Source organism: Pristis pectinata, chromosome 2 (genome assembly GCF_009764475.1).
Source record: "Pristis pectinata isolate sPriPec2 chromosome 2, sPriPec2.1.pri, whole genome shotgun sequence".
NCBI lineage: Eukaryota > Metazoa > Chordata > Chondrichthyes > Rhinopristiformes > Pristidae > Pristis > Pristis pectinata.
Genome location: NC_067406.1, coordinates 34,197,108 through 34,221,193, shown reverse-complemented (window position 1 = coordinate 34,221,193; position 24,086 = coordinate 34,197,108). Strand labels below are relative to the sequence as shown.

The 24,086-nt window shown below is 38.4% G+C and overlaps 1 protein-coding gene across 1 annotated transcript in view; it reads left to right on the top strand.

The window, feature by feature from the left end:
* Window positions 1–23,708, top strand: part of LOC127567310 (ciliary neurotrophic factor receptor subunit alpha-like) — a 233,514-nt gene extending 209,806 nt beyond the window's left edge. The window contains exons 7-9 of the mRNA XM_052010049.1: window positions 3,409–3,592; window positions 5,663–5,780; window positions 17,375–23,708. Of these exons, the coding sequence (XP_051866009.1) occupies window positions 3,409–3,592; window positions 5,663–5,780; window position 17,375 (303 nt within the window). The 3' untranslated portion in view covers window positions 17,376–23,708. The remainder of the gene's footprint in view (window positions 1–3,408; window positions 3,593–5,662; window positions 5,781–17,374) is intronic.
* Window positions 23,709–24,086: the final 378 nt, after the last annotated feature.

Genomic DNA, 24,086 nt, shown 5'->3' with positions numbered 1-24,086 from the left:
GGCTTGTCTCCCCTCCATGGACTCTGTCTACACTTCTCACTGCCTCGGTAAAGCAGCCAGCATAATCAGACCCCACCCACCCTGGATATTCTCCCTTCTCCCCTCTCCCATCAGGTAGAAGGTACAAAAGCCTGAAAGCGCATGCCACCAACTAAAGGACAGGTTTTACGCCACTGTTATAAGACTATTGAATGGACCTCTTGTACGATGAGATGGACTCTTGACCTCACAATCTATCTCGTCATGGCCTTGCACCTTATTGTCTTCCTGCACTGCACTTTCTCTGTAACTGTAACAATATATTCTGCATTCTGTCGTTGCTTTTCCCTTGTACTACCCTGATGTACTGTTGTGATGAAATGATCTGTATGGATGGCAGTTAAAACAAAGTTTTTCACATGGTACATATGACAATAATAAATCAATTCACCAACTTTAGATGCATAGATAAGGTTGAGAGCCAGAGTCTGTTTCCCATGGTTGGGGGCTAAAAATAGAGGGCAATAAATTGAAGGTAAGAGGAAGGAGGTTTAATGGAGATCTGAGGGGTAAATTTTTCACATAAAATGTAGTTGATATCTGGAATGAGCTGCCAGAGGAGGTAATGGAGGCAGGAACAGTAACAACATTTAAGAGCCATTTGGACAGGTCCTTAAAAGACTAAGGTATATCGGCATATGGAATTAAGGCAGGTAATTAAGATTAGTATAGATAGGCAGTATAGATTAGCATGATGGTCAGCAACAACGTGATGGGCCAAAGCACCTGTTTCTATGCTGTACAACTCTATGACTCTATTCTATGGTGAGTGCCTCACAACTTTTGGCAATGAAATATTTCCCATCTGCCTAAATGCAGGTTGCATCATCCAGGAGCTTGTATTAATTGACTGCAATTCATTCTCTGGGCTAAACATTCATACTCTACATCTCATGGTTTCAGTATAAGCTATCTACAGGATAAACTATATGGCCATGAGTTCTTTACCTGCATCTTTCAGCAAGAGTTTGTCACCACTTAAAAGAATAAAAGCATCATCATCCCTTAAGGTCCCCTCCGCTTCAGGGATTATTATATCCTGGGCATGTATCACCCTTCCTTCATGTTTGCTGAGCCAAAGTCCTGGAGCTCCCTCCTTGGCAGTATGGTGTGAGTACATTCATTCACCACGGGAGCTGCATGAGAACAAGGCTCATGGAATAATGCTGCTCTTTTCGGCAATGTCCATATCCTGAGAATGAAATTCGGAAAGCTAACCTTTGGAATGCTATTTATTGATGACACCACTTACCCTGCTAACTCTTATCCTACGTCTACATCTGGAGTCACCAGAAGATAATAAAGAATAAAACCTCAAAATGATTTATTTTCCTTTGTACATACCGAAGGAATTGTAGTCTACTAGGTGGTGCTGTAGCTAAGATCAACTAGTTCTGCAAAAGCCTGATCCTTTTTGTTTGTATGACTTAGAGCATTTATGAAGCCATTAGAAGCTCTGTCCAATCATGAGTAATGATTTGGTTCTGAGAGAAATCAAAACAGAAAGTGCATTTATCGATTAAACTATTGGGTAAGCTATCTTAATGCAATGACTCATTGACATTGATTTAAAATAATGATATATGTATAATTGAAATTGCTATTTTATCAAAAAAAAGTTAGACAATATCTTAAATATATTTCTCCTCTTAAATGTCTGGAGCATTTGATTATAATTTTGTTCAGGCTGGGTATTGTGCTTTTTAAAACCTAAACCAGATTATGACAAACTCAACCTCAGCAATCCTGTCGGAAATGGATTTTACTATAAGATTAATCTGTCTGGATACATCAATGGATTAGGAATTGGAATTATTTTCCATGTGTCATGAAGATAGTGAATGTACTTTTAACTGTTAAAGATGAACCCAATTACCAAGTGTTGTGCTTGGCTACAGCTATAGTGATTTCCGTAAATTAAATTAGTTTTTTCTGCAGCTGCTTTCTCAGCCTATCCATGCATCCACATCTGGGTTCCCAATGCTTAATTTTAAATTAACCTGCCTTAGTTTCATTGCACTAACCAAGAACATAGCGGATTCTCAACACAAATAACAATTGATCTATCAAAGTACTTATTTATTTATTGTGCATTTATTTACATGCCAAGAGGATCATGCAGCATTTGCACAACATTGTCCATTTTATTTTAATATTGAGGCAATATCAAGAGTAAATTCATTGTCATATTTAATTATCCAAGTGCTTATTACAAATTATCCTTGAATTGTGTTTTCCTTAAGGCTGTTTCACAACTCTCATCCCCAATGTCTTCCCTCATACCCCATCCTCATCTGTGTCCAAATTATTTTTCTTTTGCCAGATCTAACAATCTGTCATGACCTGAGCAACTTATCAGGAGTATTCTGAAAGATTTTATACTGATCCTACTGGATACAGCCTTTGGCATGAATAATTGTAATCTTTCTGCAGAAGACTTTAGCTGAAGTGTCACCCTGGAATAATTAATGAACCTCTTTTTAAAAGTCAGATGCAGATTTATTTGATTTATGTTTCTAGCATTTTCTGCTTTTATTTCCATATATTCTATAGCTTGTTTCTCTCCATGAAGGATAAGTATAAATCTGGACCGGAAATCTAAGCTTATCTGAAACTCTCAACTTCTGCCGAGTCAGGCTAAAATCAAGCTTTGCTGCTTTGGGAATAATGATTTCCTGTAGAAATGCACATCTTCTAAGATATCTGAGCAGAAGAGAGACTTGGCATTGAGCCAAGTTTCCACTGTTCCTATTGATTATGAAGGTTATTTTAGCAGTTTCAATATGGTCATGTGATCAGTTGGCTTTTGTTGGTTTTGAATTTAATCATATATCCAAAGTATAGCTAACTTTCCCATGGTAATTTCTATTTTCTTTCTGTGGTAAAAATTAGAATAATTTTCTTACTTTTAAAACTTTGAATATAGTAATTTATTAATTTTAATTAATTAATTGTAATTTATTGATCTTGTAGTACTTGGGCAATTTTACTGGGTGAACCAGTAAAATTGGCACTTAAATGGTTGGTTCGCTCCATATTTTCATTCTTGAGGTTGTGAAGCCCATTTGGTGAAGAAGAATTTAAATGCTAGGTGTCATGTAGTTTGAAGTAAATAAGAGATGAAATAATTGCGGCCTTACTATGCCACTGCTAGTTGCAATAGTTTGAAGCATACACAATAAATAGGGTGGAGTCAATTTTTATACATTGACATCTGGATTACTGCAAGGGAATATGGAGGAATTGATATTTAAAAAGAGTGAAACAATTCTAAAAGTGGTGACAATGAGGTAGGTTTTGTGGTTGCCTTGTTTCTTTCCACCGTTATTTGTTAATAGTTGTCTGATGATCCGTTTCTGTTGTTCCTAGGTCGAGGTGACTGATGTTCCATTTCATACAATCACTGATGCATATGAAGGGAAGGAACACATTATACAAGTTGCTGCTAAGGACAGTGAGATTGGTACCTGGAGTGAATGGAGTAAGGCTGTACATGCAACACCATGGACTGCATTTACATCAGACTACAAGCCTAAAGAAAAAACTACCAATGGTATGCCCTAACATAGCTGTCCAGTTTTTTTTTTGATTTGTATGCCTCACAACTTTGAAAGTCTTGTGATGCTGAAGTATGGGAGACACTTGGCCAAGTCTTTAAAATTGTCCTTTTATTGAGAAAGTGAGAACTTATCCTACTACAATGTGTGTATCTCAGTCACTTACATGCAAATTGTCATTCACAAATAATATATTTTTACACGCATGTAGAAGCATGTGTGTGTGTATGTGTTTGTATTTTTGGACCCTGGCTTTGAATCTACCCTGAAGCAATTTTTTTAAAAACTAGTTTTCTTATCAGTTCCTAAGGAGCCATAATCATACTGTTCAAATAACACGTAGGTCAATTTTTGTTGTTGCCAATTTTCTCTTTTTTTTTCCCATTTCTTCTAAAGTCATTGACTGGTTTGCTACCTCCATTGCTTTGTTCAAGGGATTACTGCTCACTATGAACCTAGACATTGAACACCAAGAGATGACTAAGCACTGTGATACATCATAATGGATCCCATTTTAACCCAGTGTTCACATCCATTCTTGCCTGGCAGGAACCATTGAATACCAACTGGAGAATCATGCCTGCCATCCCAGCTAACAACACATGCCCAGAATTTCATATTTTACATGGCCTGGTGCTGTTCCACCTTATGATTTTACCCAATAATGGTTTGTCATTGGAATGTGCTGTAATAGGATCGACCCTGATTACATTAGACTTAAACCGACCAAATATTTATTTGGTGGAAAGGAAAAGGAGCAGGAATAAAACTCTAGATGGAGCACATAACATTTATTTCCCACCTTGTAATCTTCTGGGTGGTTACCTGCCTCAAGTGGAGCATTATAAATGTGTAAGTTAGAATATTGCAATATTAAGGCTCAGGTGTGATTTGAGCTGCTTAATAAATGGATAGTCCACTTGAACTAAAACTTGGCAGACACACGTTATAGGTCCTGCCAGGTAAAGTTAACACGTGCCTTTGTGTGGAGCCCAGAGCACAGATGGGAAGGAGGGCTTTTTTGAAACCCACCTGAAAAGTCTGTGACAATACAGCCCTGAATTTCTTCCATCGTTCCTCTGCAAAATTCTCCCGTTCTCAGTAACTTACCTAACTCATGGTTTAGCCTAGCAGGGTCAGGTTGTCTTTGCAGTTTTTGCAGGTTGCAAGCTGCCTGCTCTTTCAGAAAAGCAGCTGACGAGCAATGCTAATGAGGCTAGCTGTTAAAATATGTCACATCACTCAGGCAATGTATGTCATTCCTTGATAAAAACTTCCTCTGTGCAAAATTCTGGTTAATTACAAAATACATAAAAAAGCAATCTTAGATCTAAGAAGCAAGAGGATAGAGGCTCAAAAGATTTTAAGGGGTATCTCTAATAGCCTGGTTTCTCATGTGGGGCATCAATTGTTGCTTAGTTTATAGAAATGATATAATAAAATTGAAGATTTTTTTCTCAGTTCCTTCTATCTATCTAGCAAACCTGCATGCTAGGAGAAAAAGAAAGGAAAGCTTGAATTTATATAATGTCTAAGCGTATCCTTCAGAAACATTTCAAAGCTGTTCACCTGATGTACTTGGAAATGCAATGAATATTAGGTAAGCATTTCATTTCCCACAAGGTCCCACAAATAATCACTTAATCTATTTTTGATATTGTTAGATGAGGGGGAAATGTTGATCAGAATACTCTGCTCTCTCTTAAGTACTACCTTGGGATTTTTGATGTTCACTAGAACAGAGGGTGCTGCAAGTAGGACTACTTCTGGCTGTGTAGCACTCTGTCAGTACTTCAGAAAGTCTATGTTATATATCCTGGCCCTGGAGTAGGACTTGAACCTATGGGAGAGAAATCTGTCTTTGGTTGCCAATACTAAACCCATGACGATTGAAGTTAATGGAGCAGAATGTGCAACTGATACTTGTGCACATGTTTAGCATTACCAAACAACGATGAAGTTATGCCATGACTGTTTGACTGAGATGCAAAAAAAACTAAGCTAAGGCAAATGTAATGTATTGATAAAATGCTATGACCTTAATAAATCTTTTATTACTTCAACAGTTTCAGAAGATTTAACCAGTACAACCCCAAGCGTTAGCGCCAACCGACGAAACAACTCTCCGAAAGTGGAATTATCCATGATGTTGTTCCTTGGCATGATCATGATTTTACTTATCTGGTAAGATGCACAATTGCTCTATTTTCTGAACTGCATTTTCCAAATTGCATTTTCCTTCGGAGTTGTCTGCCTAATGAAAACATTTGAACAAAAGTTTTGATGATTTTGATTTATTACTTCAAAGATGGGTAAATTTAATTAATTAGTTCCACTATCACAGAGCTTACAGTATGAAATCTGGAGCTCAGATAAGCTTAGTTAGTATTTTTCATCTTATATAATAATTGATACAATATCAGATGGCCACTAATCCAGAGCACCAAAACCTTTTGTTTCAGTTCTCACGGTAAAGTCCCATCTGCAACTTAAAAGATTTAACTCACTGAACTGCTGTGAGCAGTAAAACTGAATTTAGTGGTATCTTAATCAATATAAATTGCTGGATGCATCACTTTTGAAGGCAGAAGCAACTTGCCACAACAAACTGAGCAACTTAGCATACAATGTGGGGATAACACGTGAAAAGATTAATGTCGGATAAAGCTGCATCTATGATATCTCTCTGGCCCAGTCAGCCATTCTGTTAAGTCATGACCAATTTCTGCAACAGCTTCAAGCGAATTTATGAACCTGAATTACTTTTCTGTTGCTTCAGCTGCTGTAGAAGCAGCTGTACAATTGCCTGTGGGTGAAAAGTTTGCAGTGCATTTGTTGTTTTTGTCATGATGTGATCTCTATGTGAGTTTGTAGAACACATTTGTGTATGCCATGATGCATTGTTGAATATCATGAATCTTAGTGTTATCTCTTGATATAGGCAGGGGATAACTGATCAAATCTCTGAAGATATCAACTTCGACTCTTGCTCAACATATTCTATCCTAATAATGTACTATTAAAACACTAGAAATTCTGACATTCTACCTGTTGTTTTCTGTCTAAATAGATTCCATTGCAGACAAATATTGAACCGACGTGCCATTTATTTCTTTTTGGATTATTGTTAATAATGGCTCAGCCACATTTGTTACCCATCCCAACTTTCCTTGATAAAGTCAGGAAATGCTGGGAACATTCAGCAGGTCAGGTAGAATTCAAGAGGAACAGTTAACAGATGCTGCCTGACTTGCTGAGTATTTTCAGCATTTTCCATCTTTTTTTTCAAATTTCCAGCAACTAGAGTTTTTTGGTTTTCACTTCTTTGATGAAACAATGGCAAACCTAATCGTGGAAGCTCTTCAGAATTCATGCAGCTGTTCCATTTGGAATTCTAGAACATAGACCCAAAGACATTGAAGGAATCGTGATTTATATACAATTCAGGATGACATGTGGTCATCCTGTTTCCTCAAGCACTTTGTTCTTGATGATAAACATGGCCAGATGTTGGTAAATTTTGAGAATTGCTTTGGTGCATTTTTGGGTGGGTTCAATCAAAAACACTCGTGCCCTTTTACTTGTGTATTGGTGGTGTTAAATGGGCAAAAGTATCTGTTGTCTTCCATTCTCATTTCTCTCTCTTCCTCCAACCTATTCAATTCTACTTTCTTCTTCTCCCCTCTTCTGTCTGGATTGTCTTTCTCTCTTTCTTTCCCTCTTCTACAATGGAGAATGATTTCCATTATTTTTAAATGGATTAATTATGTCACTACCAAGGCTGATATTTACTAATGATTCACTAGTTGTCCCTTAGCTGAGTGGCTTATCACAGGGCAGTTTAGGGTCAATCACATTATTGCAGAACTGGAGTTATGTATAGGCCAGAGCAATATAGATAGCAGATTTCATACTCCAAATGTTACTGAGCTACAGGAAAGTAGTAATCAGCTAATACAAAAATGATGGACTGAATGATCTTCTGTAAGACAAACTGTTCCATTCATTTCTCCTTTTCACTGCTCCAGAACAGTGTTCTTCACGCTGTGTTTCACGCTGCATTTGGCTTTTGATTCCAATGTTCATATTGGGCATCACGGAGAAAAGGAGAGAATGAGTTCTCAGTAAGCAGTAGTTTATAAGAGGTGCAAAAGAGACAACACATTGCAGGAGCTAAAGGAATAAGACCATAAGATATAGGCATAGAATTAGGCCATTCGCAAGTTGAGTCTGCTCCACCATTCAATCATGGATGATTTTTTTAACCCCATTCTCCACCTTCTCCCCATAACCCTTAACCCCCTTACCAATCAAGAACCTATCAATCCATGCCTTAAATACACTCAATTACTTGGCCTCCACAACTCTCTGTGGCAATAAATTCCACAGATTCACCACCTGAAGAAATTCCTCCTTATCTCAGCCTTAACGGATGTCCCTTCATTCTGAGGCTGTGCCCTCGGATCCTACACTCTCCTGCTAAGGGAAACATTCCCTCTACATCCACTCTACCCAGGCCTTTCAGTATCCGGTAGGTTTCAATGAGATCTCTGTGCTTCTGAACTCTATCAGGTACAGGCTCAGAGCCATCAAACGCTTCTCATATGTTACACCTTTCATTCCTGAAATCATTCTTGTGAACCTTCTCTGGTATGGTATTGGTATTGGTTTATTATTGTCACTTGTACCGAGGGACAGTGAAAAACTTGTCTTGCATACCGATCATACAGGTCAATTCATTACCTTGTCCAGGGCCAGCATATCTTTCCTTAGATACGGGGATCAAAATTGCTCACAATATTTCCAAATGCGGTCTGACCAAAACCTCAGCAGTACATCCTTGCTTTTATATTCTAGTCCTCTCAAAATAAATGCTAACATTGCATTTGTCTTCTTTATTACCGACTCAGCCTGCAAGTTAACCTTGAGGGAATCCTGAACTAGGACTCCCAAGTCCCTTTGCACCTCCATTTTCTGTATTTTATCCCCATTTAGAAAATAGTCTACAATGTTTTTCTTCCTACCAAAGTGCACAACCCCACACTTCCCTATGCTGTATTCCATCTGTTACTTCTTTGCTCATTCTCCCAACCTGTCAACGTCCTTTTGTAGACTCTCTGCCTCTGCGACACTACCTGTTCCTCCACCTACTCTGGTATCATCTGCAAACTTGGCCACAATGCCATCAGTTCCTTCATTCAGATCATTAATGTATCAAGTGAAAAGTTGCAGTCCCTACACTGACCCCTGAAGAACTCCACTAGTCACTGGCAGCCATTCTGAAAAGGACTCCTTTATGCCCACTCTCTGACTTCTGCCAGTCAGCCAATCCATGCTAGTACCTTGCTTCTGACACCATGGGCTCTGATCTTGTTTAGCAGCCTCGTGTATGGCACCTTGTCAAAGGCCTTCTGAGAATCCAAGTGAACAACATCCACTGACTATCCTTTGTCTAACCTGCTTGTTACCTCCTCTAAGAATTCTAACAGATTTGTCAGGCAAGATCTCCCCTTAATGAAACTTTGTTGACTTAATCCTATTTTATCATATACTTCCAAGTACTCTGAAATTTCATCCTTAGTAATGGACTTTAAAATCTTATCAACCACCAAGGTCAGGCTAACCGGCCTATAATTTCCCATCTTTTGCCTTGCTCCCTTCTTATACGGCAGTGTCACATTTACAATTTTCCATTCCTCTAGGATGCTCCCTGACTCTGGTGATTCTTGAAAGATCACTACGGATGCCTCCAAAACCTCTTCAGCTACCTCTTTCAGAACTCTGGATAAACTGGGGAGCAGGATGTTTAAGGGGGCGGAAACTCTCAAGGAGTTGGAGATTGTAACTTAAAGATGTAGGGAAATAGGAAGCTGAAAGACTTCTGTGAAAATTTTTAGTTTTGATATCTTAATTTATGCCAATTATATCAATGATCTGTCAAATCACTATGAATACTGCATTTAGCTATCTACAGCAAAATTCTTTCACTATTTCACTTAAAAATGTACGAGAAGTTATTCATAACTTGCAACTAATGAAAAACATACATATGTTTGTGTGTTGCAATCTATGAAAACTTTTTAGTCCTCAAAGGGATTACTTCTGTGCAGAATTCTCAGTACAAAAAGCCCACTGGATTAAAAACTTCACTGGAAACTATATGTTAATACTTCTGAGAAAATAGTTACGTTACTGGTTGTTGACAATGCTACTATGTACTGTTGCAGCTGACAACATTCCAGTGAAGTCAGTGAAGTGTTTTTTTCTTGTATATTTGTGCTCTGCAAAGCACAGCTGGAGCAGCTGGTCAGATCTGTTTGGGGCTGGGGGATGAACAACGGAAAAAATGTTGCAAAGAACTATTGTTAAAAGGACATACAGCTTACAGTTATTGACTGAATTATCTCTTGGAATCAAGCTACCTTATGAGCTCAAAGATCCCCTAATGCATTGCAAGGGCCACAATCCTGACTTAAAGACATATCGCCATTGCTTCATCGTCGCTGAGTCTTGGTATTGGATAGACTGGTAATTCAGAGACCAGGACCCATGAACTAGAGTTCAAATCCCATCTTGCTGCTGTGGAATTTAAATTCAATCAATGAAATAAATCTGGAATTAAAAGCTAGTATTAACAATTGTGACCATGGAACTTCAGCGATGTTGATTTTTAAAAATCTGATTAATTAAAATCTGTTAGGGGAGAAAACTTGCCAAGTTTTGCCGGTTTGGCTTATATGTGACTGCAGACCCACAATACGTTTGATCCTTAATGGGCCTACAAAATGGCTTAGTCACACAGCCAAGATTAAGGGCATTTGGGGATGGACAATAAATATTGGCCTGGTCAGAAATGGCTTCAGTCCATTAATGAATAAAAGAAACCCCTATCTAATTCCATTGTGAAAGCTCGATTCCAGAAGAAATTATATCAGTCTATAACAAAGTCCATTTTCACTACCTTTTAAAGCCAATTAGCAATGGGGAAGAAATGCATTTTTACTGGACTTTCCTACAACTCAGGAAGAAATACATTTAAGAAATAAGAGACTTGAATATACATGGTCCTAGCCTTCTCCTGAATTTACTAATATTCCCAGCTGAGGGCAATAGCCATTTCTCCAAAGCAAGGCTATTATGCAGAAGGTGATAATTGGAAGTAGGACTCACACCTCCAACCCCACCTCACCCCACATCAGGAGCTTCTTATTTTCTGGACTTCGGGTTGACTTGGTATTTTGTTGGCAAGAATGCATCTAAAAAAAATGCGATGTATTGGTTCACCAAAAATGCAGAAGTAGACCCATCTTGGTGAATGGAGCCATGATTGTCAGCCACACGTCCCAAAGAGGAACCAGAATGAAGATATTTTGACCAAATTGTGAAAAGCGGCACCATATGTGCTCAGCAATCAAAAAAAAGTATGCAGACCGGTGATAGCACACAAATTTGGGCTTCGTTGTTCATTATCTTTCTTAGAAGTAGCCCAGAGAAGCAAAACCAGAGGCCAACAGGGTTAGCAACCAGGAGAAATTGAAGGTAATGGAGAAATGCCACAGAAGAGGAATTGGGGGCAGCATAGATAGCCAATGACTGGGCAGGCTTGAGGGCCCTGGTGGACCACCCCGGACTACTCCTATTTTCTTGTCTCCTGAGCAGATACGGTTTTCCTGGATTAGTGGAGGTCTCTTAAAAAACATTCCCAGTCAAGGCATGGAGTGCTGTCAAAGTCATAGAGTCATACAGCACAAAAAAAGACCCTTTGGTCCAACTAGTCCATGCCAACCAAGACTACCATCTAAGCTAGCCCCACTTGCCCACGTTTGGCCCACAGCCCTCTGAATTTTTCCTATCCATCTACTCCATATATTTTAAATGTTGTTAGCGTACCTGCCTCAACCACTTCCCCTGGCAGCTCATTCCATATACTGACCACCCTCTGGGTGAAAAAGTTGCCCCTTAGCTTCCTATTAAATCTCTCCCCTCTCACCTTAAATCTATGCCCTTTAGTTCTTAATTCCCTAACCCTGGGAAAAAGATCACTCCTCATTCACCTACACTCAATGAATAAATTCCCAACCTGCTCAACCTCTCTCCATAACTCAGTCCCTCGACTCCCAGCAACATCCTTGTAAGTCTCCTTTGCACTCTTTCCAGCTTGATGGCATCTTTCCAATAGCTGGGTGACCAAAACTGAACACAATATTCCAAATGCAGCCTCACCAACATCTTATAAACTGCAACATAACATTACAACTTCTATACTCAGTGGCCTGACTGACATAGGCCAGCATGCCCAAAGCCTTCTTCACCACTCTCTGTACCTGTGCCACCATTTTCAGGGAACCATGTTCTTGTAGTCCAAGGTCCCTCTGTTCTACAACACTCCCCAGGTCCCTACCATTCACTGTGCAAGTCCTACCCTCATTTGTCTTCCCAAAATGCAACAACTCGCACTTATCCAAATTAAACTCCATTTACCGTTCCTCGACCCACTTACCCAGCTAATCAAAATTGAAAATAGAACAGTAATTGCACCTATCCACCCAACTTGCCTCTGTAGATGAGCCGTCCAGTATGTCCTCTCTGAGCACTGCTGTGATATTTTCCCTTATCAGTAGTGCAACCCATCCATCTCTTTTACTCTCCTTTCTATCACATCTAAAACAATAAAATCCAGGAACGTTAAGCTGCCAGTCCTGTCCCTCATGCATCCAGGTCTCTGTAATGGCAATAACATCATAATTCCATGTACTGATCCAGGCTCCAAGTAAACCTCCTCACCCATGATACTCCTAACATTGAAATGAACACATTTCAGCCCATCAGACCCACCATGTTTATTAGCCTGTCCCTTGCTGTCCTTCCTTTCAGTCTTACTTGTCATATCATCTTCCTTGTCCTCAACCCCACCACTTGTTGCCCTGCTGCTGTGGTTCCCATCCCTCTGCCACTCTAGTTTAAACCCTCCCGAGTAGCACTAGCAAACCTCCCGGTGAGGATATTGGTTCCCCTCCAGTTCAGATGCAAACCATGTTGTTTGTACAGGTCCCACCTGCCCCGAATGAGAGCCCAATGATCCATAAATCTGAAGCCCTCCTTCCTGCACCAGCTCCTTAGCCACGTATTGAACTGCTGTATGTATCTATTTCTCACCTCACTAGCATGTAGCATGGGTAGTAATCCTGAGATTACAACCCTGGTAGTCCTGCTTTTTAACTTTCCATTTAGCTCCCTAAAATCACTTTGCAGGACCTCATCCCTGCTCCTGCCTCTGTCATTGGTACCTAAATGGACCACGACCTCTGGCTGCTTACCCTCCCCTCTCAGAACATCCTGTACCCTCTGCAAGTCATCCTTGACCCTGGCACCAGGGAAGCAACACACCATCCTGGAATCTCGAATGTGGCCACAGAAACACCTATCTGCGCCCTTTACTATCGAGTCCCCTATCACTATCACTCTGCCTGACTTTACCCTTCCCTTCTTTGCCTCAGAGCCAAGCACAGTGCAACTGACCCGGCTACTGCTGCTGGCCTCTGAAAGGTCATCCCCCCAACAGTATCCAAAGGGGGTACCCTTGTTAGTGGGGGGAATGACCACAGGGGAACTCTACACTGCCTGCCTACTCCCCTTACTTCTCCTGGTGGTCACCCATCTATCAGTAGCCTGCACCTAAGCAATATGAAGAGGTGGTTCCAAAAATATGAAGGATTACTTTCCATTGTTACAGGACCATATGTCACTATAGAAATAATGTGATAATACAACCATTGTGATTTTGGTATATTATTTAAATTGATCAACTATTATGACAGTGTTCATTATTTATGAACTATTATGACAATGTATTATCTCTATGATAAGTTTTCTAATTAGATTTTCAGTCAGGGCATTATCTGTACAAGGTGTGCAAAAATAGAAAAATACATCATTTCTTCCTTTCAAATTGCGCATGAGCATTCACTGCCTGAAATGTTCAAAATTAGATACATGATTTATTTAGACAATTGCATCTTGTCAAACTACCTTGAATCACTACTGTAAGCTTTGAACTACCAACAAATTCCAAAATAAAAGTACTTATTTTATAATTCTCTTGATACAACAACATACATTATATAATCACAGGTATCATATGACCTTGATGGCGGCCAGTCCCTGCAACTCTTGGAGAAACCCAGTTTCCTGTGTATTTCCATCTTAGCCCACTCCTTCTGCAAACACAGTGCAAACAAGCTCCCATTTCATGATAGAGCTGCCTTTTCATACAACTTTGTTTTTAATTCATCCCAGAGGTATTTAGCAGGCTTGAGGTCAGGGTTCTGAGCCAGTTCACTGCTGGGACAGTGCACTCTGATCTAGTTTCCACTTGCTCACTAGCTTAGCAGTTTATGAAGGCCACTGCACCACCTCCAGGAACTGAATGGAAGATGTTGGGTAAAAGAAAACAGCACTTGATACAAGTAATGCTACTGTGGTTTAAAATGGAAGAGTTTCCATTGCCTGTTATTTGTAGTAACAATGTAACCACTTCACATATGGAAGATTAGTTTCCAGCAAAGAAAGGAAATTTCCCATGGTGAGAAATCAAAAGGCTATAGAAATCATAAGGAAGAATAAATAGGCATAAGGAAGAATAAAAAAATGTCCTTGGCATTTTTATAACAATTATTTGTAATCATTCTCGACCTAATAGATTTTCATTTATGCAGTAATCTGAATAAATACAGAAAGTTCCTCTGATAGTTGTCTCAGGATGATAATTCAGTTTGGTTGAGTATTACACTTTAGGATCATACAAAAGTTTTACTAAAAAAAGAACAGGAAATAAACCAACTAATCAAAATAGAAAGCATAACTGAAGAATTTAAAAGCAATCTGTGAATGCTGCCTTTTTAACTCCCAAATCTTCATTGAGTAAATTTACATAAACAAAGGCAAATGAAGAAACGAATACTTTTGCTGCCTTTTCAATTGATCAAAATTGTCAGAAGTGAAGGGAAAGTTTTGAAAATCTTAAACAAATTCATGATGGATATCGGGAAAAATCATTTGACTTTTCTGTTAAACTACTGTCTGCTGTATTCAACATGCAGGGAAGTTCTCTGCAGTTGATAGAATTTTACAGGTTCCAATGATTATCTAGCTAATTATTTCTATTAGTACCATAAATGAAATCCAAAGGTAGCATGATTACATAAAGGGTTGCAACTCTGTGTAGGATGTAACCTTCCAACTACAAATCTTAGTCACCAGTTAATTTAATCAAGAAACCCAAGTGAAAGACCTCAGCCCTGGAAACTGAAAAAAAAAGTGTAAATCAAGAAGTAGTGATGGTTGACGTCAAGCTTGTTTTCTTCCAAAGACCAAGTTTTTAAGGCAGGTTTGGGAAGTATCTGATGAGTATCACAGTTTTCAAATTCTGACAAATAATAAGTTAAAATTGGAGCAAGGTAGCCACTTACCAAGATCCTGTGTCCAGATGTCTCAATGTAGAAGCATTCCAAAAGTTGAAATGAGAGAAAAGAGAAAGTTGTGCAGGGTAACTTTCTTTAGTATGATATTAGCTGGCTTCAGAATAATGTTGTTTAAAGCTGGAAGCTGACTGCTTGAATGTTCAACCATCTGTTGCTTTGATTATTTCCTGTATTGATACATGACATTTGAGTTATCCATGCCATGGGTCTTTTTGGAAATCAATCTGGAAAGATGAAATAAAAACTGAAAATGCTGGAAACACTCAGTAGGCCAAGCAGCAACTGTGGAAATAGAAACAGAGTTAAAGTTTCAGGATGAAGACCCTCCATCAGAACTGGGAAAGAGTTTTAGGTTGTAAAGAAAATAGGCAAGGGATGGATGGGACAAAAGGAATATCTCTGATAGGGTGAGGCCAGAATTACCACGAGGATAAATTGTTGAGGTCATCCGATGATTTAAGGGTTAGTTGTGAAGTGCAGGGCTGTAGGACATACAGTCTCTAACAGGTCAAGATGTGCTATTGGGGAGAAGGAAACTGATCCAATAACACATATGGATGACTTGCAATAGAAATGGCTAGTTCTGATACAGACAGAAAAAGTGAGTTACTTGTTGAAATTGATATTCAGTCCAGAAGGTTGTAATGTGCTGTTTCTCAAGCTTGCATCAGGCCTTGTTATACCGTTGTAGGAGGCTATTCCACAGAGGTCAAAGCAGGAGTGGGATAAAGAAGTAAAGTGGAGGGAACTGGAAGTTCAGGATCACCTCTGCTGACTGAACACAGGTGCTTTGCAAAGTGATCACCCAATTTGCATTTGGTTTTTCCAATGTACAGGAGAACATCAAATGAAGTACACTCAATGGAAGTCCCTTTGGACTTCTACCGTTTTTAGCTTTTAACATTAGGGAACTACACTGATTCACCCTTTTTAGTTGTTAAGTTTTTGACCTTACATTCACCTATATTAAATCATTTAACCATTGTTAAATCTATTAATATCTTTGTTATTCTATGCTTCCATCCACATGGCTTACAGTGCCACCTATCTTTGTGTCATCAGCAAAGCTGGAATTGTGTCTTTCTATTACACCAATATTAAAAAAAATACAATGAACCATTGACGTTGATTCTTATAAGATGCCACTAGCCACATCCTGTCAATTAGAATATCTGTCCATTATTCCTATTCTTTGCCTCCCAGTGTTTAGCCAATTTCCTAACCATGTCAATAATTTGCTTCTAATTCCAGGAGCATCAACTTTAGCTAACATACTCTAGCAAGGGATTTGATCCAGTGTCTCCCGGAAGTGTGTATCAATAAAATCATAGGTATTCTGCAGTCTGCTGTCTTAGTAAAAGGTTATAGAGCAGGATTTTGAAAGTTAGGGAACTGATTGCTTGCTTATTATTTCATGGAATGAATTAATAAAGCAAAAATCGTCATATAAGAGAAGAAATACTTCGTAATAAAAACAAGAATGGGAAAAGTAAACCATTATCTTTTGATATAAAGTACTCCATGAATGTAAGAGAGTAGCTGATCTAGAGCTACTTTCAGAGATCTTCTCAAAGTGAAAAGATCAGCAGCAGTAACACTATCAACCTGCAACAATGAATTTGTTGTTGAATTGATGCCAACAAAAATGGTATGTTGCTCTGTAATCACTTGATCTCACAGTGCCTCATAGTTCCCCTTATGACTTATAAATATCAAGCTGCTGTTTCACTGTATGAAAACAACAATAATATACCAAAGCTTCACATAAAATGTAACTTAAAAAATAAGATATTGCATGAGTGATGAGTCAGGAAATGAAAGGAATTCAATATTTGCCTGGAATTGGACATTTACATTTTCATATGGGAGTCAAGGGGAGATAGAAAAATGAGTCAGATGGTTGTTTAGTCTCAGTCAGGTACAATAAGCTATGAATTTATTTATAAGTAATATAATATTAAAAAAGTTGCTAAATATAGTGTACTGACCACTCCTGATAGAAGAAGCTATATTATTAACTTGCAGCTTTTACCATATAAATTATGGATGGCATAAACATCATATTCAGCAACTTCCTATAGAGCATCTTCTCTACTGCTAATGAATAATTGATGCCTTATCATCGTCAGTTTGCATGTCATTATTGTAGAAAAATGCTTGCTGTGACAACTAAGGAATGTCTTGAAGAAAGTAAATCAGTACTGAACCTATTGTTGCATTGCTTTTATAGTGAAAATGTTCTTTGAAATAGAGTTTTGTATTGAAAATATTTCTAACACCTTTCCTTCCTTTCAACAGATTATTACTCTGTTTACCTGCAGTAAAAGAGAAAAGCAATTACGAGAATCCGTGCTTTTTATTTTGCACATGTGGATGGATCCAATGCATCTCCCTTTCAACATGATTCCTGAAGACTACTCCAAGGAATATGAACCTCAGATCCTTGTGAAAGTTCACAGAACATAAACACATACACAGAAGGAAATCAAAAGCATGGATCTTTACTGGACACATCGTCATGCTGATGTATTTTCTTTGAAGGGCAAATGAATACCATTTAATCTTGCATCTGGTGAGGGAAATATTTTCAAAAAATAATGTGAACAAAACCAATCACATACAGCTAAATCATCATGCCAAAGACACCATGATCTCCATGACTTTTAACCACAATGCTCTGCTTCCCGAAATACAGGCATCTGTTTAGTGAGGGCAGTTGCTAATAATGTCGGGTTACTGTTAGTGACAGTACTGTGAAATTTTGAGTGTGAAAATTGTGGTCCGTGAGTTTATCACAATTGGTTTAAAACAATGTTTTGTACTTATGGCTGATAACAAATGATGGGATGGATTGCTCCACTATGAACATTATGCCCTAAAATGCCTGTGATGGACTGCATTGATTTTTTTTACTGGAAAACATATTTGTATGCTATTCAATTATAACAATAGTAGATTCTGTTGTGTTTTAAGAAAACACATATCTTCATTATTATCTTTCTTTAAAAAACAATTAAAAAAAACAAAAAACATAAAAGGGATCAATTTAACTTTTCACATACTTTCCAATATTTCCACCTACATAAACTTGACCATACTTAAATTTAAATGTGCAGGGAAAATGACAGGTCCTCTGCCATCTATCAATGACCAGAGAATCAATTTTACAGAAGTCAGTAGCTCAGTCCTCAGCTTAGTTAACAATTTATTGTAAACATACAAAAATGACAATTAGTGGTTAAGTGTTAGAATTAGACCATTGTAAGAATTAGAATTCTGATTTTTTTTAATAAAAACAAAATAAAACTTACTTATTAGAAAAGGATCATTTAACAAAGGTGTGTCGTTGAATATAAAAGAATCTGTTTTATTGCCAAGGCTCTGTATGTATTTAGAACTTATTACCATGCTCACTACACATGCTTGAAATGGCATTGCTCTATGATAATGCACTTATCAAGCCCTATTTCTGTCCAGCCAAAATCAAGTTCAACAACAAACAACATTTTTATTTAATAGCATTTTATAATTTTACAATTATAAGTCCAATTTTATATAACATGATTAATGGAAGTTTTGAGCTGTGCTTTGTTTCTAAAAAAAAGTGCCTAGTGGCCTATAAGTTGGATTGTGAGTTCTGTGTTTTGCACTACTGTGCAATTGATTTGTGATGTCTTTATATGTAAATGGTGTTCTTCTATATGAACCATGCAATTTTCAAAATTTGATTGGCACTTCCAAGTGCATTACACACGCATGAAAGTAAGATGGTTGAATCAAAGTGCATACATGACGTGACATTATCTGCCGTGCAATGCTCATGATGAGCATTGCAGCAGAAAATGGATTACATTTTGCTTGTTTAAATGTGTTAACATGGAAAATGTAACATAGAATATTACAGCACAGTACAGGCCCTTCAGCCCACAATGTTGTGCTGACATTTTATCCTGCTCTAAGATCTATCTAACCCTTCCCTCCCATATAGCCTTCCATTGTTCTATCATTCATGTGGCTACCTAAGAGTCTTTTAAATGTCCCTGATAGATCTGCCTCCACCACCTCTGCTGGCAGTGCATTCCACACACCCACCTCTCTCTGTGTAAAAAAAAAACACTTACCTCTGACATCCCCTCTATACCTTCTTCCAACCACCTTAACATTATGCCCCTTCCTGTGAGCCATTTTTGCCCTGGGAAAAAGTCTCTGACTGTCTACTCGATTTATGCCTCTTGCCATCTTGTACACCTCTATCAAGTCACGTCTCATCGTCCTTCATTCCAAAGAGAAAAGCCCTAGCTCGCTCAACCTATCCTCATAAGACATGCTCTCCAATGCAGACAGCATCCTGGTAAATCTCCTCTTCACCCTCTCTAAAGCTTCCACATCCTTCCTATAATGAGGCAACCAGAACTGAACACAATACTCCGAGTGTGGTCTAACCAGAGCTTTATAGAGCTGTTGACCAATCACCTGACCATGTTTTCATGGAGCTAAATTCACTGCAACTTAAAGGGCTTCTCACTCATTTCACTCTTACTGCACTTTGAAAACTGTCTGACTATGTAGGAGGTCACTAAATCCTGTGTAGCAACTTTGGGTAAGGGACATTGCCACTTCTTTAGTTATTACCCTTTTGCCATGAGAGCTTCTGTGGTATCTCTAGCTGTGAGATCTGCAGGACAGATACTGGAGTCAGTGCATACATGCACAGGGACCAAGAGAGAGGAGGAGAGGACCAGCATGTCTGCTGGTCCTTATTCTAAGAACAAAGAGAGAACAATGTTCTTACAGTTCTCCAATGAGTAATTACGAAGGCTACTGTTCTTTTTATGTCAGTGGTGACTAAGCTGTAACCGCAGGTAGGCTGAGCTCTAATCATGGACCTGTGCTTGAATTACGCTGCCGAAAAAGGCCAAGATCGCTGTCATCATGAACTTCCTAATCTCTAGATCAATCCAAATAGTGGCAGAGCATTACTGCTGCGTATCATAGTTGTGTACTGTAGCTTTACTTCCTTCTCAAAGTAAAGTGGCCTACTCTCCTTTTCCTTGTGCAGAGATCATTAGGCAGGGTATCCGTGTAGATTTGTGAGGATTTAGGGATTCTTGTCTAGGGATCGATAGACTGTACTCGTGTGGATCTTCAGACTCTCCTTGAGAACATATGGTTCTTCATGAATTGGAAGGGTTCTCATACCATGGACATACAATTTGTGGTCAACAATTAAAAAAAAAACATTTGTGTGATTAATGCCATGTATCCAGGGAGTTCATATTCACAACAGATTCAATAGCTGTGTTGCCTTGCTACTTATACAGCAGGATTGAATCTAGAGTAATTTCTCATCATGACAAAAGACTATGATAATTCTGGGGCATGCTAATTAAATGTTACCACATTAAGCACTATGAAACAAAAAAAATTCTATTGAATGATCAATTTTTCATTTCTATTGAAAAATCAAGTGAATGAAACCTTATCATTTATGAATGAAAGAAATGGTGATGATGTGAAGAATACATTGAGCATCCCCAATCATCCTTGATGTCTTCTTTCCAAAAGCAGTGTAGACTCTGGTACTTCCCAAGTTCATATCACTGGATTCCTGAGAAAGAGCCAATGAAGAATGTTGCCCATTCCATTAAAACATTGCCAGCTGTGAGACCAATTTCAGCAATTTTATCTCCTTAACAGAAATAGATAGTTGACCTTGGAAGATAATCTGAAGATGTGTGCTCTGTTTAATGTGAGCACATATACCACCCTATCCATTCCAACTGCTTTGATTCTCTGGATGAGTTATAAGTGATTACGTAACCTTAAGAATACCCTCATATCTAGAACACCATTTCATTAATGTCTACATTTGACTTTTTGAAAAACTTCACTGATGAGGCGACAGGTACAGGACAAAGCGTGTTGCATGTACTTCCTCTCAAGGGTCTAAAGATTCCACTTTTAACATGATAAAGTTCAGAAACAAAATCCATACACATAATTAACTAGACAATGTGAGTAACTGCTAAAGCCCTTGACATCTCTCATACTGTATGTAGTTGGCCAACTGGTGAATGCAGCAAACATTTCCTCTTGCATCAGTAAGAGTCTTTCCATGTATGCTCCACTGCAGTAGTCATTATCTGAGTCCTCCTGGGGAGAACTGATGTGTGATCTTTCCCTCCAGGGGAAAGGCGCACTAATTTCCCTATGGCTCTGACCTAACTGCTGCCCATGATGCCAAGTGTCCCTCCATCCCTCACCTAACCTGCTTGATCCAGATCTGAGCTGATGCTTTGTGGTGTCAATCACAAGGATGCAAAATCTTCTCATTCTTTTCCTCCTCCTCTCCATGGAGTGGAAATACTGGAGGGAAGCTGGGGAGGTAGTTTCTTCTATGTAATAAAGGCATGGTCATGTTAGGAGGAGGGTTCAGCAAACATGCACATAAACAAAAATAGAATATTTACTTTTATGAAGGGAGGAGACACATCAGAAGTCCTCTAGAAACTTGCTTGGCTCTAGCAGAACTGGGCCCTTTGTAACCCCAATATCCATTAGTAGGAGGACCCTCTTCTCCAGCCTGGTGAGTACTTGGAACTGAAAAGATCCACCTAAGTTTGTTGCCTTAGGTCACCTTATTCTGACAATGGAGAAAGATCATTTCAATGTGATGAAATGGACGTGTTTCATATTTTAGTTGTTGCGACTAATTCAGAGCTGGGTGAGTTGTTCACTAAAGTTGAAACATTGACTAGTGTACAAGGGCAGCTAGGTTCATGGGTGACATACTGAAATAGGTGTGTGTGAGTTTATGTGTGAATGCAGGGATCTATGTCTTGAGCTGTGAAATATGTAGGTACTGCAGGTGCTATTTCAAAGCTGCTTTTGTGAGTTACAGTTCTAAGCGGCAGGGCACACATCTTGACAAGATACATGAAGTGATTGAATTTCTGCCTGCAATACTCCAATCAATGCAGTGGATCACTTCTGGCAATTGCTTCTCCTCTCAGCTCATTTTCTTCTTTGATTTGGGAGCTGTGCAATCATCCCTAGTGCAGAGAACTTGAACCTTCCTCTACATCATCCATAGGGTTCCTCTGAGAAGTAGGAGGAATACTCCTCCTCTGCACCACCCCCCATGCAACCAGTTTAGCAGAAACCTGCACGTTCACTTCCAACAGTGCTGTCGCTCAATTGACATGTACTCTTTCTGATGAAAATTAACGCATGAATGAATCAATGTGTGCATGATATTCAGCTACTGGTCATCATGAACCGTGAATTATCAGAAGAAATGAAGTGTTGCATGTTCAAAATGCTCATGGACATATTCACATGATAAAATTAGTGTATGAATTAATTAGCACGTGCACAGTTTTGATCTATAAATTGTTATGAGCCATGCACTAAAAGGCAAATTAGAATTTTGTGTGCTGAAAATGCACATAGATATTTTCACAGCAATCCTGATGATAAGTCAAGCTTCAGTGGCACCAACAAGAATAGGCACAGTCTAATTATGCAGCACAGATTTGGTGCTCCTGTTTAGGAGTGATCCAATTTCTAGGCCGGTGTTTTCTGGGCATGTGTCCATCAAATTTGGACAACTGTAAACACAGTGAAATATCCATTACAACTTTTCTCCTAAAGGCTTAAGAATGTAAAGACATGTATAGTTTCTCTGCTTTTTAAAATTTTAGTAGGTAGTGCTAAACAATATTTTTGCCATGCAAACAAGGATATGGTCAAACTTAATGGAGCTTCATTAAAAAGGTACCATTGCTTTTTGCACTGGGTTAGAAATATCTTTTAATTTGTCTCTGGCTTTCTATGAACAGATACTAGAGAGAAGCAAGAGATTTCTCCACTTGTCTGTTTTATAGTTATTACAGTCATATATAATTACACATGACTGAAGGCAAACTAGAACTACCTGTTTGAAAACTTATTGAAAGTCACAGTGGATTAAAATTTTACCTGGCTACCTCTGCATACAAATCATTGTAGCTAGTTCCTTCTTGTGCATTATTTGGTCTCCATCTCACACAGTTCCTATATTCTATGGAGCCTTGGTAAGGTTTATTCTATTATACCAAAGGGAAAATCACTTTTAACAGGGATTTATTCTCATCAATGATTATTGGCATTATATTTATTAAAGCTTACTCTACTTCTTTCCCATGAATTGTATTATGATTGTAATCTGTTGCATGTGGTTTAATATTTATCACAGATATTCCTGGTGAAGATATTGCCTTGTGAACTGATGAAATGGATACTTCTGAATATTGTATTAAAAAACAGCATTAAGTGATGATTGCATTTCAAGTTATTCACCCAGTTATCCACATTGTTCTAATTACAACTGCATCTACTTGTAACATTTCACGATATTACCACATCTGGTGCAATATACTGTGCCAATACTTTATTCAGTCACAAAGAACATGTTCATCATTTCAGACTTGTTTGTGTAATTCTCGAAACAAACACATAGAAGAGATTCCACTGTGTGTACTTTCTTCGTGTACTTTCTTGCTCTTTTATGAATAACTATATCTTACAGGAACAATCCAAAACCCCAATGTTTGTGCTTAACATTTTTTCTCTGAGAATACTTATTACCAGTGTCCATATTATCCAGCTTTTATTGTATTCCATGTATCATTTTTGAACAGTAAAGTTGAGTTTTTGGACCTATGCAGAGTCACTTGTTTTTCAACTGTGTAATTAGAAGTTCTTGTAGTACTTTAAACTAATGGGTTACAATCTGATTTAACTGATGAGATAGTAAACCAGTTTGTGATATATTTTTAAGTATGACTCAGCCACTAGAAACAGCAAGACCCCAAGTTCAAACCCCACACTGTTGTGATTTGGTTGTTTTCAACTATTGAAGGATCTGGGCACCAAAAATGGAAAATAAACTCACAGAAAGTATTTGGAACAATTTTCTGGAATATTACATCATGGAACCATTCATGTTTTCTTAGACCTTATTTTGTGT